Source organism: Schistocerca piceifrons, chromosome 4, assembly GCF_021461385.2.
Source record: "Schistocerca piceifrons isolate TAMUIC-IGC-003096 chromosome 4, iqSchPice1.1, whole genome shotgun sequence".
In the NCBI taxonomy this organism is placed as follows: Eukaryota; Metazoa; Arthropoda; class Insecta; order Orthoptera; family Acrididae; genus Schistocerca; species Schistocerca piceifrons.
Genome location: NC_060141.1, coordinates 479,643,937 through 479,662,203, shown reverse-complemented (window position 1 = coordinate 479,662,203; position 18,267 = coordinate 479,643,937). Strand labels below are relative to the sequence as shown.

At 45.5% G+C, this 18,267-nt stretch overlaps 1 protein-coding gene across 1 annotated transcript in view; it reads left to right on the top strand.

The window, feature by feature from the left end:
- The window catches only part of LOC124795355, a 192,402-nt gene that overhangs the window by 126,716 nt on the left and 47,419 nt on the right, over positions 1 to 18,267 (top strand). The window contains exon 2 of the mRNA XM_047259346.1: positions 10,944 to 11,129. Coding sequence (XP_047115302.1) covers positions 10,944 to 11,129 — 186 coding nt within the window. The remainder of the gene's footprint in view (positions 1 to 10,943; positions 11,130 to 18,267) is intronic.

The following is an 18,267-nucleotide window of genomic DNA, read 5'->3' as shown; positions in this document are numbered from 1 at the left end:
GCGTGAGCGGAAGACGGCCTAACGGTGTGCGGGACCGTAGCCCAGCTTCATGGAGACGGTTGCGAATGGTCCTCGCCGATACCCCAGGAGCAACAGTGTCCCTAATTTGCTGGGAAGTGGCAGTGCGGTCCCCTACGGCGCTGCGTAGGATCCTACGGTCTTGGCGTGCATCCGTGCGTCGCTGCGGTCCGGTCCCAGGTCGACGAGCACGTGCACCTTCCGCCGACCACTGACGACAACATCGATGTACTGCTGTGGAGACCTCACGCCCCACGCCCCACGTGTTGAGCAATTCGGCGGTACGTCCACCCGGCCTCCCGCATGCCCACTATACGCCCTCGCTCAAAGTCCGTCAACTGCACATACGGTTCACGTCCACGCTGTCGCGGCATGCTACCAGTGTTAAAGACTGCGATGGAGCTCCGTATGCCACGGCAAACTGGCTGACACTGACGGTGGCGGTGTACAAATGCTGCGCAGCTAGCGCCATTCGACGGCCAACACCGCGGTTCCTGGTGTGTCCGCTGTGCCGTGCGTGTGATCATTGCTTGTACAGCCCTCTCGCAGTGTTCGGAGCAAGTATGGTGGGTCTGACACACCGGTGTCAATGTGTTCTTTTTTCCATTTCCAGGAGTGTATAAAGCCATTGAAGTTTAATCGCGGAATTTCGTCAGGTAATGGTATTTTTTTTACTGGCGATAACCTATATGAATATGTCTCGTAGCAGAAATCTTCCAGACGACGGTATCTGAATGTCCATATAGAGCCGTTCCGCTGTGGGGTGGTGTGAAAGTGTGGACGATACCATCGGACATCGTCGACCAAGGGCAGGCGCCGGACAGCTTTCAGAACCAGCTGATTGGCACGTCCCCCCTTGAAAAGCCCGTCTCTGCGTCACCCGTTTGGGGTAGAAAGCAGGGAGGTGTTCGCGGACGGCCGAGGAGACGCGGAACCTGCTGGCGACGGCTTTCTCTCACTTGCAGATACCCGACTCCTCGATACGCAGCAGCGTCATCATGTTATGCTCGCCTGTCATAATTCGTTAATTTATGCTGTCGTTTTGAAGTCTGCAATACGAAGTGCGACGAAATCGTTCGGTAAGAAGGTAGTTGTTATTTTAAAATAAAATGTGACACCATGTCTCATTTCTTAAATGGTCATGGGAGTCAAATTGGGAATTCGGTATGACTGTTCTAGGCAACGTCATAGTCGATATACTTTGTTACTGTTTTATAAAGTGTTGGACCTGAATCAGGACCGAGGAGTTGAACGAAGGAATATGACGTACTGCCTGTGTGCTTTTGGTCGCGATCTTCGGCTAACGTTTGTTTAAAGATTTTTCTGAAGTTTCACCAATATTAGTGGCTAGCGTTGTCAGAGTTTCTGCTCCATTGCTAATGGAACTATAAAAGTCGGCCGGGGAGCACGAGTTAGAAGCCAATAGGCAATACACCAACAAGTGACCAAGAAAGTCTCAATAATTTTGTACGAAGGAGTATGTCGTGACATTTGAACAGTTCTGCCAGATCTGCCTTCCGCCCGAATTCATTACTTTTCGCAAGTAGTCGCCTTAACTATTAGGGTATCAGAGCATGTCTCCAAGCCTAACTCAAAACTTTCGCCGTTATTGATGTTCCCCATGTATGATTTCCGGAAACTGCTATCAGAGATTGTTCCGCAGATTATGTTCGAAACGGAGTTGATCGAGGGCCATGTCTTACCCTGCCGCATGGGATGTGCTTGAAATGAATCAAAAGCACTGAAATTAATGAAGATCCATTGACATGAAATAATATCATTGCAAACCGTTTAGATATGGAGGACCAGCAAGGTAATGAATATGGAATGACTTGCATTTGAACCTGCGTTTCCAACACGCTTCCTTATTTTTTCCCACAGAGTATGTGGGAATAGCGGCACTGGGAAACGGAGCAGGTGAAGTACGAAAGAGGTGACCGGATTTAAAAGGCTTCATCCAACGGGCGGATCGCTGTAAACAATGTCACAAGAGCTCTTCCAAGAGTCCCTCAGAGAAATTTGGGACAGATTTTGCTGCAGAATCGAGAGCCTTTTTTCCTATTGCGGTCCTAAAGTGCTTGTACAGCAAACATGCAGAAGGACAATATGTATTATATCTGCAGTTACAGGTAGTTATTCACTTACACCAAAAATAGCCCAGAATTGGTGAGCTTCTTTCATGTTTTCGTGAGATTTTGCAAAACCAAGCGCAGCTTGAAATTTTCTAAATTCGAGCTCCTTGTCGACCATGCAGAGAATAATGAACCTGTGGCAATATCCGAGGAGATATGACCAGTGGATTAAGCTGCACGTCGGGAGTGACACACAGCTCAGACGAATCATGTGTCATATTCGCGCTGTAAACAGCTGACTACGAATGCAGGGACTGCTGTAAGTTAATTACGTTCCACGCAAGCTGTAAAACAGAGACAAAATTCTAAGAGAAGTTGAAGATACGCAACGTCTAACTTTATACCCGCTACGGCGTAGTCATTCTGAATCTTATTCTCGAGAGGCGTTTACACAGTGCGCCAAGCTCGGTTTTCGTGACGTGTAGTTCAAATGGCTCTGAGCACTATGGGACTTAACATCTGAGGTAATCAGTCCCCTAGACTTAGAAATACTTAAACCTAACTAACCTAAGGACATCACACACATCCATACCCGAGGCAGGATTCGAACATGCGACCGTAGCAGCAGTGCGGTTCCGGACTCAAGCGCCTAGAACCGCTCGGTCACAGCGGCTGACCGTGACGTCCTGGTATGTGGAGAGTTGATTACTGCCGCTAAATATTTCGACAGGTGTAACTGCCTCGTTTATCGACTGTCATAGACGACTTGCTTTCCTGTGGTTATGTAAGTTACCACGTGACGAGGAAAGCACTTGTGTCAACGGAGACAGTGACTGGCGTCTGCATTCATTATCTGTCACTGTATTCAAAACCTACGCTGCGTCTGCAGCAGATAGTCTTCATGTTATCTTGCATCGGTAATTTGATATTTTATTCACTTTTGCAATGAGAGATAACTGTTTTCTTCGTCGCAAACATTAAAACAAAAGATGATTAACTTGACCTCCTCCGTTGTTAAGGAGCGATGTGTTCAATTTTGGGTTAACAGCACAGCGGAAATCTTTTGGTCAGAAGTGGATCAACCAGGTCTATTGTTAGTAGACGCTTGCAGTGCAGTGATAAGCTACGCATAACATGTGCGTATGACTGTTTATCGATGTACAGCATATTTCATCGGTGATCACATCTATAGTCTTTTATCTACTTGTGTTCTGCGAGAGTGAATCACGTGAATATCACCTTTGATTCTCAGAAAGATGCAATCGTAACTTGCCTCTATTTGAAATCTTCTAGGTTTATAAAATTGGTTGCTGATATAAAATATTCGCTAACGTCAGCCATTTCAGTAAACATTTGTATCATTTCTGAACCGCTCTCCTGAATTCTCACCAGTCTTCCGTTGGTTTGATGCGGTGTGCCATGATTTCTTCTCTTGTACCAACCTCTTCATCTCGGAGTAGCACTTACGTCCAACGTCCTCGGTTAATCATTGGATGCATTCCAGTCTCGGTCTTCTGCTGCAGATTTTGTCCTCTGCAGCTCTCTCTAGTAGCGTGGAGGTTATTCCCCGATAGTTTAATACATTCTATCCCTTTTTCTAGTCTTTGTTTTCCACATATTCCTCTTCTGGTAGATTATGCGGAGACACCTTAGTTTTCAGCATCTTTGTGTAATTCCACATCCTAAACGCTTCGATTCTCTTCTTCTCCAGTTTTCTCAAATCCACGATTCGCTTCAATATGTGAAAGAGTAAAAACTTCGGTACTAAATGATATTGATACTGCGCATCTGACAATGCTCCTGTGATTCTGCATGCTGTCGTCATAGGGAGAAAGAAGACAGTTTTCGAAAGAATACGTGGGGCAGATTCTGAACTAACCGTACAACTGGAATTCTGTGTTGAATGTTCTAACAACAGTCAGCGGGATAGATATGCTGTGCATTATCTATCTGTTTCTACGGATGAAATCGCAACAGAGACAAACACGGTGATATGAAGCAGTCTATGTCAATAGTAAAGTGGTTGTATTTAATATTTTCATTGTACGAGGGCACGTTGAAAAATAATGCTTTCCAATTTTTATTTAAGAACTCTTAAAGCTTTTTATGTAAGACAAACGCTAGTAAAATTCGGCATCTTTATGCTTCATGTCTACATATTTATTTCTCAGCATAGTCACCCTAGCGACGAACACATTTCTCGCAACGAGATATCAGTTTGTTGATACCGTCACTGCAGAATGTTTGACCTTGTTGAACGCAACCACAACGTCACTTCTTGCGTTGCTTCATCTCTATCAAAGTGAAGTCCTCGATTTTTGTTTTTTTTGTGTTTTTTGTTTTTTGGTAACAGGTGAAAATCGGATGGAGCCAAGACGGAACTGTTTGGAAGATGATCGATGACGGTGAACACAAGACGTCGGATTGCTAGGGACGTTACAGCGCTTTTGCGTGGTTTCGCATTGACATGCTGAAGCAGACGATGCTCCACACGCGGACGGACTCTTCGAATTCGATATTCTATTACATCACGCTGTTACTCGCGCACCGACATCGTTGCTTTTCACACCGCCGTGTTACACGCTACAATTCGAAGCAAATACGTAGGCATGAAGAATAAGGATGTAGAATGTTGACAACGTTTGTTTTATTTAAAAAGTTTTAAGGGTTTTCACACACAAAAATTCGAAGGCATTTACTACCAAATTTGGTACTCGTACGGTAATTAGTTTCCTTGTTATAACGTGTTAAATAGGAAAAGTTTAATTATAACCACCTGGTAGATGGCGTAGCCGCTGCCTACTTCGTGCGACGGTAGCGGATTGCTAATCATTTGCATATCGAATCACACTACGTTCCAGTCTGTCGCATGCCGCCTTTACATTGTTGCAGTTTTAATGGTCAGCAGTGAAGTTGTATAGCCACAATGGGAGTACGGTTATTGAGGCGCCTCCGAACATCCCCAGCCATGAGTAAAAGATGCCACTTGTACCGGGCCTCAACTTTTCCAAGTGTGTTGAGCAGCGAGTCTAGCATGCAGCGGGTGCTTCCTGCGCCCCTGTCGCACCAGTGATATCTCCCCCTCGCTACTCGTACGGAAGCTGCTGACTGTCGGAGCCCTGGCGTCTCGCCCCGCATGAGTAGAAGAAGCGCGTAGTCAGCTGTCTGGGGAGTGCCCTTGCAGCGAGATCGCGCGCTGCCACACTTGCCGAGAGCTCTCCACTGTCGAGGGGAGGGGGGGGGGGCTGCGAGGTACAGTGGCTCTGTTACAACCTCCCCTCCCCTCAGTGCTTCTAACGAAACTCGCAAGAGGACGACACGACCCGACACGACACACCACACCACTCTCTATCCTTCACGTCCGTGACTACGTGATACTGGAACAAGTATCATCCCTCCATTACTTTTGGCTGCCAAACTGACTTAGACAATAATGAAGCTACACTTGAGTCCCGCGGCTATCTGAAAAGACAAGGTGACACATCGTGAGCTAAACTAGGTTCTATTGTGTTTCAGCAGATATTTGCTTACTGGTCGGCGCTACAGTCCGAGTAGAATCGTGGTCTCCTTTTTTACGTGCCTCCGTTCTTCTCAGTCCATTTCTCTCTTTCGCCAATTCCTGATTCCTATTTGCTTTGAGTCCTCTCCCGTATCTTCGAGCCACCTTTTCCTGGATCTTGGTTCAAATGGCTCTAAGCACTATGCCACTAAACATCTGAGGTCATCAGTCCCCTAGACTTAGAACTACTTAAACCTAACTAACCTAAGGACATCACACACATCCATGCCCGAGGCAGGATTCGAACCTGCGACCGTAGCAGCAGCGCGGTTCCGGACTGAAGCGCCTAGAACTGCTCGGTCACAGCGGCCGGCTTTTCCTGGATCTTCCCCGTCTTCTTCTTCCCTCGGGCTTTCCTATGAACACTTTCTTAACACTTTGAGTATCTGGCATTTTCTGTACAAGACCAGTGCGTATTATTCTTCTTTGCTTGATTTTTACTACAATATTCGTCTGTCCAAGAAGTGACTGCATTCTGCGTTGATCGTCATACTCCAGCACCCTGCGTCTCTCACTGCCCCAAGTATCTATCTCAAAATCTTCTTTTCCTTTCTCAACAACCATTATTCTTCCTTCCTAGTCGCCGGCCGGTGTGGCCGAGCGGCTCTAGGCGCTTCAGTCTGGAACCGCACGACAGCTACGGTCGCAGGTTCGAATCCTGCCTCGGGCATGGATGTGTGTGATGTCCTAAGGTTAGTTAGGTTTAAGTAGTTCTAAGTTCTACGGGACTGATGACCCCAGATGTTAAGTCCCATGGTGCTCAGAGCCATTTGAACCATTTTGAACCTTTCTAGTCAGCACCCAGCCTTCCGATCGAAGCGTTACTATAGATCATAATATAGTCAAATATATTTGCCTTTTTGTATTCCTGCTAACATTTATTGACCTGAATATATTCTGCAAGGAATAAGAACATAGGTTTCCGTTTGCTGTCCTTTCTTGAATTTTTGCTGTTTTCTTGTTATCTAGTGTTCTTTTCGAATATAAATCTTAAAACATTTCCACTCCTTGGTTGATTGATTGATTTTAACAGGAGAGCTAAAGGTCTAACCCGCCACTGCCCGCACCGAAACTAGGGTTATTGTGCGGTATCGCTCCCTGTATATCTAGTAAAGCCAACCAATGCCCTTAAATGGTGCAAGGAGTCCCTCTACCAGTTTTTCGTTAGACACAATTTCTTCAGGTCTAGTTCTCCCGAAGATTCTGTATCTTTTACTCTCCAATGCCATACATTCAAAGATTAGGTGTGATGCAGTTTATTCACCTTCATCACAGATTTTACATTTAGGTTCCTCTTCGATTATACCCATTGTGTGTAGGTGTTTTTTGAAGTTCCCATGGCCGGTCATCAATCCAGTCATGAGTTTGATCTCTTTCTTGTGCAATCCCAGGATTACAGAGCTTCTTTTAAAACATGTCTTGGGCATCATTACCTTACCATGTTTTTGTTTATGGAACTGGGTCCAATATCCTGCTTGCTGTTTCCTAAGCCAGTTCCGTAGTTCTAATTTGATCATAGCCTTGGTGATTGTCAAGACAGGTTCCTTCCACTTCTTGGTACTCCTTGCCATTTATTTTTATTGAAGTGTCTCACCTAGCCCCACCAGGATCTCCCATCACATATTTTGTTTACTCGGGAGATATTTGCGATTTCGTTAACTTCTGATTTGAGTCATCCCAAACAAATACTTGTCATCACGTCTTTCGTTCGACTTCTGGTGTCGATGGAAATAATCGGTTTTTTAGCGTTGCAAACATAGTGATTTTTAAAGGTGTTTTATGTTCCCATTCGATTAAGCGCTCAAAATTAATCTGCTTCGGTATTCATTTTATCGATATGTGTTATTCGGGACAGCAAAACCCGTTGAATAACCAGCACTCTAGCAACGACTGAGCAGCGCTGCTGTATTGTGGCAGCAGCTAGCGCAGGCCTGGTCGGTGTTGTCGCTGCTAGAGTACTGGTTACTGGTCTTATTTTACATTTTCTCGCAAAATATTCAACTGGACTGTTATTCGAAGTAGTGGTCACAGTCCGTTGAATCAATTCAACTGCCTTAAAACGCTCTCCATTGAGGGCTGATTTAAGCTCATGGAAGAGCATTATATCTCCTTGGGCGACACGAGGTGAATATGAGGTCGGGTTGTTCGGGGGAGGGGGCGGGAAGAGGGGTTTCGGGAAGTGGTATACCTGCTTTGGACAAAAGTGTGACACAAGAGGGCTTCTATGAGTCGGGAAACAGAAATAAAAGAAACTATTGTACATCTCTGGTATTCCGTGGTACTGGAAATAAATTGTTGCCGACAGATACAATAACATCCTACCAGGCGTGCTAATCCCGTAATCTACGAAAGGCAATGGTCCCAGGTTCGAGTCCTGGTCCGGTGGCACACGTTTTTAATCAGGCGGAACCTTTCGTAGGAATCTATTACGCTAACAGATAGCGTCGGTTTAAGATCGGCCCAGAAACCTCTGAAAGGCTCTGAGCACTATGGGACTTAACATCTGACGTTATCAGTCCCCTAGAACTTAGAACTACTTAAACCTAACTAACCTGAGGACATCACACACATCCATGCCCGAGGCAGGATTCGAACCTGCGACCGTAGCGGTCACGCGGTTCCAGAATGAAACGCCTAGAACCGCACGGTGACAACGGCCGGCAAACCTCTGAGAGGTTCCATGCCCTCTTTTGCATGTCTCCTCTCATTTTCACCAATTTTATTAATGTTCTATGTCATTGCACGGTAGTAACAGACTAAAAAAGGTTATTGTAATGAGAGTATTTGTACTGAGAGCTCAAAAATACTTTTCACTTGATTCCTAAACATGTTGTTTTTCTTTCTTGGCCGGCCGAAGTGGCCGTGCGGTTCTAGGCGCTGCAGTCTGGAGCCGCGAGCCCGCTACGGTGGCAGGTTCAAATCCTGCCTCGGGCATGGATGTGTGTGATGTCCTTAGGTTAGTTAGGTTTAACTAGTTCTAAGTTCTAGGGGACTAATGACCTCAGAAGTTGAGTCCCATAGTGCTCAGAGGCATTTGAACCATTTACTTTCTTGGGTGGCCTGTGCGAGGCGAGCATCGGAGGACGCGGCACACGGCATTTCCGGTTGGGGGCTGCACTTACCTAAATTCTGAGGGGTTCCTACAATAGGTTTAAGCGCCTGGCGGAACGACTGACGTCGGTCGAGTGTCGCCTATTGTATGCAGGGCAAAACGACTTGCGAGACGTCTGAGTGTCGCCGCAGTTTGTTTGCCGTTCCGGCGCGTCCAGAACGAAGATTCCTGGCACCGACTGATTGCATTGTCCTCTTGATTTGGAGAAAACTTGTAGACTGTGCCATGCTGAGTGCGACTGTCTGGCACCGGATGGCCGGTAGTCTAGGCAGGTTATTTTCTTAGCCGGTCAAACGGCAAGTTCAGTGCCCTCAGCTGAATGGCAGAGGCATGATTGGTCAACTTAAAGTGAGGCTAGTTGACGTCATAAAGCCCTGCTCGAAATTGGAGGGAACGGTCGCTATTGGCGCGAATGATGTTCTGAGACAGTGTGGGGGAATTTTGGAATCAGAACTGAATGCTGATGCGCAGTTTTCGAGGAGAGTAGGAAGTAGAGCAATGCTGGCTTCGCCGCTTGCATCGCATCGCAGAGGGGGATTCGGGATCTGATCTTAGTCGGAGTCGGACGGTCTTTCGACTTGGTCGCTCTTTTTCGGAAGAACTTAGAATTCTCGGACAGCCTTCGCGGCCAGGGGTTGACACTTGGTTGGTGCACGGCAGAAGTCGGCGCCTACATCATCAGGACTCTGCCTACCGACGACGTGCTGCAGATTTCAGTACTAGTTCAGTATTTTGCGGCTCCAGCGTTGTAGGACCTTATCAATTTCATACTGAATCCCTCAGCAGCACGCGCGCTCGCTTTGCTCCAAGGCCAACTTGCTTGTTTCTCCATGTGATCCCATTTGAGCTCTCACTGCCAATTGCGATACTGCTATATAGTCGGGAGATTAATATTTGATTCATTAGGACCTCCAGTCATTATCGTGAATCTATTGCATCACAGAGTAGGAGCCCCTTGTTCTCGAGTCAACTCTTATTCTCATAATATTTGGTATACCCTATCGTTTAACTTACTGTGTGTGAAGACAATCATGTGCATTTATGTCCTGATGTATATTTTAAATCTCATTGTAATATTTAATCCGCATATCATTTCGTAGCTATAGGCAGAATCCCATTTCCTATTGTTTATTATTATAAATGTTGTGTACATAGTTCCGCGTAGTCAGCGTGTACACATCTTTCCCAATAGAGTGCGCCCCGTTAAGCACAACAGCGCAGGCGCAGCGCTCGTCCGTCTCCGCACTACGAGATGGCGCTGTCTTAGAGACGGACCAAATTCTGCTTCCGCCGATCCGCGTATTAATATGTAACGCAGCCAATGAGATTGCTGCTAACGTAGAACCTTTTCTCCTCGCGGATCACACTCGCGCAGTGATACCAGAACGCGCGAGGTATTATAACGAGTGTACAGACCTCCGATTAGTCAGTCTGCATTAGTCTGCACCTAATAAGATTACCATATTCCTGTACATAGCCATGAAGATAAATGAATAGACACTTTGTCAAGTATCAGTGATATGTGAGAATAAGATTAACGTACCAAGACCAAAGGAACTTCAGATTGTCAATTGTAAACAGCATCCAGAATCAAGTTACGTAATATCTACGTTTTTATTATTTTAATAGATGTGTGTGAAATTTAATCAAGTTCTCTTTAAAGTGGGTCACCGTCAATCTGCTACTCTAAGAGTGCAAATGGAATTTCTATCGTCTGACCTTACAGCAGAAGATAAACACGCCACGATAAAACCACGAGACATATTGCTGACACTCACCTACTTCGTTAGACCGACAAGTCCAATAATCTGATGGTGTGTGTACCGAAGGTCTTACAGTACGCACACCACAATAAAGTTCTCTTTTTTTTTTTTGGCAGATTACAATTTCTAATAAATTGTGATTGTGCACTCCTTATTTTACCAACTAGCTGGGTTCACCATCATTTCCTTCCGTTACCGTTGTGCACATAATTAATTAGCTGGTAGATAAGGAGGAGGTCGAGTGGATGTCTCGTTCTCGTGCAAGATTCGTCTGAATTAAAGAGGTACAAACCCTTCTCCATCCCTGAAACCTCGCACCTCAGGCACTTAGAGAGCTTTCATTCGAGGTGTCATGTACGTTTAGCAATGTGTCCTCTTGACTGATGACTAACTCTGTGTACTTGTTCGTGTGTTTCCAGTCGCTGATCGCGGGCTCCGGCTACGATTCGCCGGCGCTGAAGCGAGGCGTGCTGTGGCAGCAGCGGGACCGGCTGTTCTCGCGCTGGAAGGAGCGCTACTTCGTCCTCACCAGGGACTACCTGCACTGCTTCAAGAGGGCCTCCACGCCGGGCCGCATCTCCGACATGGGGCAGTTTATCTTCAAGGTGGGTCCGCCGATCGCACACACTCTTTGTTTGCTATAGGTAGCCAGTAAATGTATCGCTCGTTTCACCCCTCTGGATCGAGTAAAGCAGTGGTCTCGAGTTGCAAGAATACTGACGTTTCACCCTTTCGGAGTCAGCGTTTTGCAACAAACAAATCATTCTGGAGCGGGATGGGACAAGAACTCGGAAGCAGAGTTATCCGATTCAGATTTTAATTGGAGCATCGATTTTATTTCGGTGTTTGAAGATTTTCGACGTACTAATTGCTTGAAGGGTTCTCAGGTTGCATCGGATGCTGCAGTGGGAGCTGCACAATGTTTTAACAGGCACAAAAATCTACATCTACAGACACTCATTTTTAGAAGAAACATAACACTTGAACGACTAGAGATAGGACGTTCATACTCACGGGACATATACATTACTATGTTCAGCAGATTAGCGTTTGAACCACGTAAGCCCGCGGGTTCAAGGTCAACATCGATATCGCGGCGCAACACCGCCTACCGGTAAAATGTGTCTTTGGCTCTCGTTTGTCGCTATAAACAGAACGTAATGGATCAGTGTGACCTGAGCAGAAGTACAGGATGGCTCGCCGACGTACACACGTCAGATCAGTGAGTTTGAAAGAAGGAGCATTATTGGCATGAGAGAATGTTGTGTATCCATTTGGGTGTGTAGTTCAAATGGTTCAAATGGCTCTGAGCACTATGGGACTTAACATCTGTGGTCATCAGTCCCCTAGACTTAGAACTACTTAAACCTAAGTAACCTAAGTACATCACACACAACCATGCCCGAGGCAGGATTGGAACCTGCGACCGTAGCAGTAGCGCGGTTCCGGAGTTAGCGCCTAGAACCGCTAAACCACCGCGGCCGGCGACTGAAATGCTAATCATTTTTACAGAACATACTAATGTACTAGTCCTGTAAATATGAACGGCGTAGCTCTAGTCATTTAAATTGTTTTTTTATGAACATGAGTGTATGCACTCTGCAGCCTACTGCACAGTGACGCCTGAAGATGATGAACAAGCTGTCTCGTTGAAATATTGTGCCGTTTCTACAACATCAGAGACACCGCACTATGACCTTCCAACCAGGGATTTAACTACGTTTTTTATCTGTCCCGACGGACTGCTGTTGCTGGAGAACGTGATCTTAACTGTTAATTGTGCAGGGGCTGGCGTTGTACGGAGTTTCCCCCGAGCCTAATCAGCTAGAAAGCTCTCTCTCTGAGGCCCGTAGCTTGTGCGTTGGGTATCTCTAATCCATATAAATTATGCTGAAGGGGAGGACGCAGTATATGCTGACTGTTGTGGTCGGGAACTATTAGGCTAGCTTAGAGGTAGCCGGCTTCTCCTTGGGTTTCCGTTACCTCCAGGTACTCAAGGAGCATCATTAACGATATTACAAGAAGTTTTGGCAGCGGAACGCACAAAAGCGGTGTTATAAGTGGGAGTAAGGGATCTCCAGTCCGAATGTCTGTATTCTGTTCCTCATGTCTGATTGGCTAGAAGGGCTGAATTTTTATGCAGTTTCTGCAAGATGGCTGAAGCAAGATTTGTGAGTCGGCGCGCAGCTCTAGGCAAGTGCCGCTGAATTGGGAGGTAGTGATCCTTAATGACCAGTAACGATATTCTGCTAGTACTGGGAGCTTAAAACAGATTGCTCGTGCGTTCCCCTTTGTGGGCATGAAATTATGATCGGTCATTTCCGAATTCATAATCGAGCGTTGCGTCTTAGTGTGGCCACACGAGATTTGTCAGAACAAGTTTCACATAAAAACATCGAGCCAATGACGAGCTGGAGGTGGCGCTTGATGATAGAGAGATGATTGGTGAGCATACATTGAAGCTAATAAACACCTTTTGCTATAGTGGAAACTGCAAGTGTTTCGATTTCAATCTGACTCTCGACCTACATGGTTTTAAACTGCTGTGTTGTTTAGTCGCTGTAAACAGTTCTATCAATGTAGCAACGATCTAGTTGATGGCACGGTACTCACTGTTGGCAATGCATGTTGTCCAGAACAGTATAGATTCTCCTCGGTAAGGTTTTGCCTCCGTGTCATCTTCTGACGTATGGTGTTGTAAGGGACGATCACGAAGAGTCCATTCGAATGGCGTACAGTCCAGAATCGGCTTGCCAATCAGGCAAAATGCCGTGATCATCGAGCCAATCATTCCACCGTCGCACTAGTTTGAAGATACCCGTTTGGTAAAACACCATGTCTTGTTGCCTGAAGAAGTCCGAAACTGCCTGCTGCACATCCTCTTCCTGAGATTTTGACTCTGCAGCGGAGTGTGCGGTGATATGAAACTTCCTGGCAGATGAAAACTGTGTGCCGGACCGAGACTCGAACTCGGAACCTTTGCCTTTCGCGGACAAGTGCTCTACCAACTACCTCGTCTCCCCGAGTTCGAGTCTCGGTCCGTCACACAGTTTTAATCTGCCAGGAAGTTTCAGATACCATCTTCATACTCATTGGTAATAACGTCGCCTTGTTCATGATGCCTTATTTACCGTAGACGCATTGGAAAGACACGAATGTCACACTAACCCTTGCCTCCATATCGGTGCTCGTATACCTGCATCGGAGTCGCGCTACGTTGCATATATGCATGTTACAGCATCGCCCTAAACACGGAAGCCTTTTGACCGTCCCTACACTTTGATACGGCATATCACTGTTGTCAGCTTCTCGCACCTTGGAGTCATTCTTTTCCAAGCAGTTCCTCAGTTGTCCTGTTCCAGTCCTCCCAACAACGAAAACACTTTGGGCCCATCACGAATCGAACGCGGGTGCTCCGACCCGCAACCAGACACGCTAACTGCCGAGATCCGCAGGAGTTAAATTACTACCGGACTTTTTTTTATTAGTGTTGAAGTTGTTACAGTTTAAATCCTGTCTCGCGGGTTCCATCAAGGCTGGCGCGCGAAGTGTAGAAGTGACGATGATCGATCCGGGCCCGCCGATAAAGGTTTCATTGCGGTTCAGTGGTGCAATACGTCGCATGGTTTGTCCTGCATGCCTCTGACTACATGGCTTTTGGCCGGGGACACGAGTGAATCTTCGCGCGACGCCACGCATCACAGAGAATGAGATGACGGAACGTCTCAGCTGTACCAGCAAATTGTACGGGGAAGCTGCTTCTACCGCTGCCAGACAGCTCCTCTTACTTGCTTTTCTATCCTCCAACGAAAGCTGTCCGTCCTGATTAACAAGCAGAACTAGCAGCGCCGGGAGAAAGGTCCGGCGGAAAGTGGCCAACTCACTCCCTGGGCACCGTCTGCAAGTGTTCGCTAGTATAGTTTAAAAAAATAAATAAAAATGAACGTGTTCCAGTAGCGGAGATTCGTAAGAAAGACTGCGGTCGTTACAACTTAAAGAGGCTCATTTCGTCAACAGAGTCTTTAAAAGCTCCTGACTGAGGACCTCGGCAGTAGGTAGTCATTTATCGTTGATTATTACTTTCGTTTGCTTCGTCCTGTACAGTGGTGAGCAAATCAGAAGGCGAATGCGTGTTGCATTCTGCGCTGAGAGAGACGCAGAATACTGTTCCGTTTCTGCCCCTTTCTTGAAAACATTTTTGTGTCAGAACATTATCGCACAGCTAATACTTGTTGCAATCTCTTTATGTTACCCGCATTGAATACTACAGTGGCCAAAACGTCTCCCCATACGTGCTCTCGAAGCGCTCGTTATAGATAGATGCGCCAGATTAAGGTTGTTGTATTGCTGTGGTCGCCGGCCATGTGGCCGAGCGGTTCTAGGCGCTAAGTCCGGAACCGCGCTACTGCTACGGTCGCAGGTTCGAATTCTGCCTCGGGCATGGATGTGTGTGACGTCCTTAGGTTAGTTAGGTTTAAGTAGTTCTAAGTTCTAGGGGACTGATGACCACAGATGTTAAGTCCCATAGTGCTCAGAGCCAACCATTTTTGTTATGACGACAACGAACGAGTCGTCGCCAATGTTGGCTGGTGCCCAATGCTAAACAGAAACAACGACCAAAATAATTAGAAGTCGTTGGTAAAAAATATTATATATTGTACTTAACTGGTTGTACAGGATTGTTCTTGGCGGCATACATATAATTATAAATAGATAGCTATTGAGGCCTCACTTAGGCCATACGTTACTAAGCGCCTTGTTAGAGGTTGCGTCCTATCAGCTGAAGGCTATGTTACTTTTCTACTTGACTTCCCGAGCAAGATGGACGAGATCTCGCTAGAAACTTGATACAAGCCGCGGAGCGGCGCTGGCCGCGACTCGCGAGTCCAACGACACTAACACGGGCCGCGGTCGATAACTGCAACCCCTAACGAGTGTGGTATCGAACGTTTATACCACAGTTAGTTGTAGAACTACATAGCATATAGCGACCTTAGGGAAGAAAGAAAACCCAGGTACATTTTGTAACGAAGAAGTCATAATAATATACTAATAATTTCACATGTACGCAGTCGTTTTGTTACACGGCACTTAGGCAAACGTAAAGATGTATTAGTAGTGCCTGGATCATACCTGCCACAATCCCCATTTTCGTTTACATTTGCTTTTTTCGGTACTTGATATTAGTCTTGAAACATGGGATATGCCATAGCACTAAATGACAGCTCACTATTCAGTACCGTGATACCCTGCTGCGAGTGCCTCGACACTCTTGCACACAACGACGACTGGAAACAGGAAGCAGCGATGAGAATGGCTGCGTGCAGCCGGAAGCAGCAGCTGCAGCATATTGTGACATTCTTATGACGAAATAGACGGCCTTTTTATGACACGTATCACAGTGTTGATCGAAGAACGTCGCAAAACTTGGTTCAAATGGCTCTGAGCACTATGGGACAACATCTGAGGTCATCAGTCCCCTAGAACTTAGAACTACTTAAACCTAACTAACCTAAGGACATCACACACACCCATGCCCGAGGCAGGATTCGAACCTGCGACAGTAGCGGTCACGCGGCTCCAGACCGTAGCGCCTAGAACCGCACGGCCACTCCGGCCGGCGTCGCAAAACTCAATTAGAATACAAAACAATATATTGAACAGCACCATCTGTTGTCTCGCGTATTCCCCCCCCCCCCCCCCCCCCTTCTCCTTATGCGAACTATAGTTTGATTTTTTTTTATTTCTGTTACAACTGTCACAGCCACAAAACTCTTTATCACGCTAATACTTGTAATACTTGACATTTAACATAGTTTTAAAAACTAAAGTACGATCAGTATTCAGCTGATGGAGTTAGGGACATTAAGGATGAGTAAAACCTATTACAAGATTTACAGAGTAAATGGGTTCTATAGTCGAAGAAAACGGTGGAAAAAATATTTAAGAATTTATTTGTGGAAAAACTGAAACACATAAAACAAGAAACAACGTGTACAGTTTGTTGAGAAAGCCGACGAAATAATAATGCAATAGCGCTAACACGGATGGCCTTGCGAAGCTTAAATTAGAAGAGACAGTGCTTCTTTGTCAGTGAATTTAGCGTCTAGTTATTTTGACTCGTTTCCAGATTGAAAGAGTCCGAGCTAGAGCATCAGTGAAAACTAATTTAAATTATTTTCTAAACGAATGATACGGTTCTTTGATTGCTGACACACATGCGTAATTTAATATTAATCACGTGTTGAAAACTGAATGCGTCATTTACGAGTCAGTAACGCATTTTTTCGTGCTTTTCTTTTTTTCCCCTACAAGTCAACCACTTCGTTTCGTTTACAAATTATTTCGAGCTGCGATCCATCCTCCTATTGTATTTTTAACACAAAATTCTTAGTGAGACAAGTAACAATAATCTGTATTTGGCAATGAAGTGTTAAATAACTTTTCGTCACATTTTCGCATTCTTGTGATTAATTACAGTTCCCTGAATCAACAAGAATACAAGGACAATAGTATATTTAAATAAGCCAGAAAATGGGCTGCTGTTGCTTGTGCAGGTTTTTCCTTCTTTTTATTCTTTTATTAACTTTATGTTCCTAGGATGCGTATTCCAAGCCTCTGTCTGCCCAACTGCTGCAGACCTATCAAAAGATTGCCCTTGAAAGCATTGCGTGCGAAACAGGCAACCCACAATACACGTCCTCAACGCGGGCCTACATAAGCGGAAGGCGCGGTGAGCTTTTCCACACCAAGCTTGTTTTCGCTTCAGTCCGTTGCTCGTGCTGGAGTATCAACGTTAAATACAGTTTTACCGCTAATTTCTCTCGTCAGAGTCTTACTTCTCGTCTCTGACGCTGGCTTCGCTGAGGACGTATGTTGAAAAATAAGGGTGTTTGCTGAACGGGTTGTACTGATTTATTTAGGCAGACCACTGATATATTAGATGACGAAAGGTAGCTGCCCTGTTTCCGGGAACGAAATGGTTGTAGCGTATAGAAGTGCCACCTTCTCTCACAAGCAACCAGCAATAATATAAGAGCTGAACACGTCTCAATAACTGGAGTACTTGCGTATTTTCGACACATATACTTCGTAAGAGAGTAAATCTTTTGTGAAGCTGTAGTCAGTACACCCACTTTTTTAAATACTTGCCTGCATGAAAATCGACGATGGACACCATATTATCCTTACTATACCTCCATTTGCAGTTAACACTGTGTATCTAGAGGATGTACATAGTGAATACCGAACACTGTCGCGGGTGAAAGTTTACGATAATAGAAACAAAAACGTTTCAGTAAACATAGACCCGCGAACGTGACATTAACAAGATAATCACGAATGCTTAGTTAGAAGGCATTACTGACTTCAGCAGGAAATATTGTTCTAGGTAGTACAAAAGTATTTGGTATGTTGACTTATCGATTAAGTCCCATCTAATTTGTGTGAAACATCTCCTATTACTTACCTTAACAAAAAATACAACACTACTTCATCGTGTTAAGCGCTGCAGTGTACTGAATACTCGTGCTGGTTGAAGGAGCCGTTCGACTTGTCTTTCTCGCTATTGTATGCGATACTCCACTCACCCATGCAGTGAGTGAGTTTCTTTCAAGCATCCCTGGATCATCACGGAAACCCTGACAAAAATTCTTTCAAACATCCCTGAATCATGACGAAAGTCTTGAAAAGACTGTACAGTTCCCTGCTGCAATCCTTCAATCACACAAACGGGATTGCTGT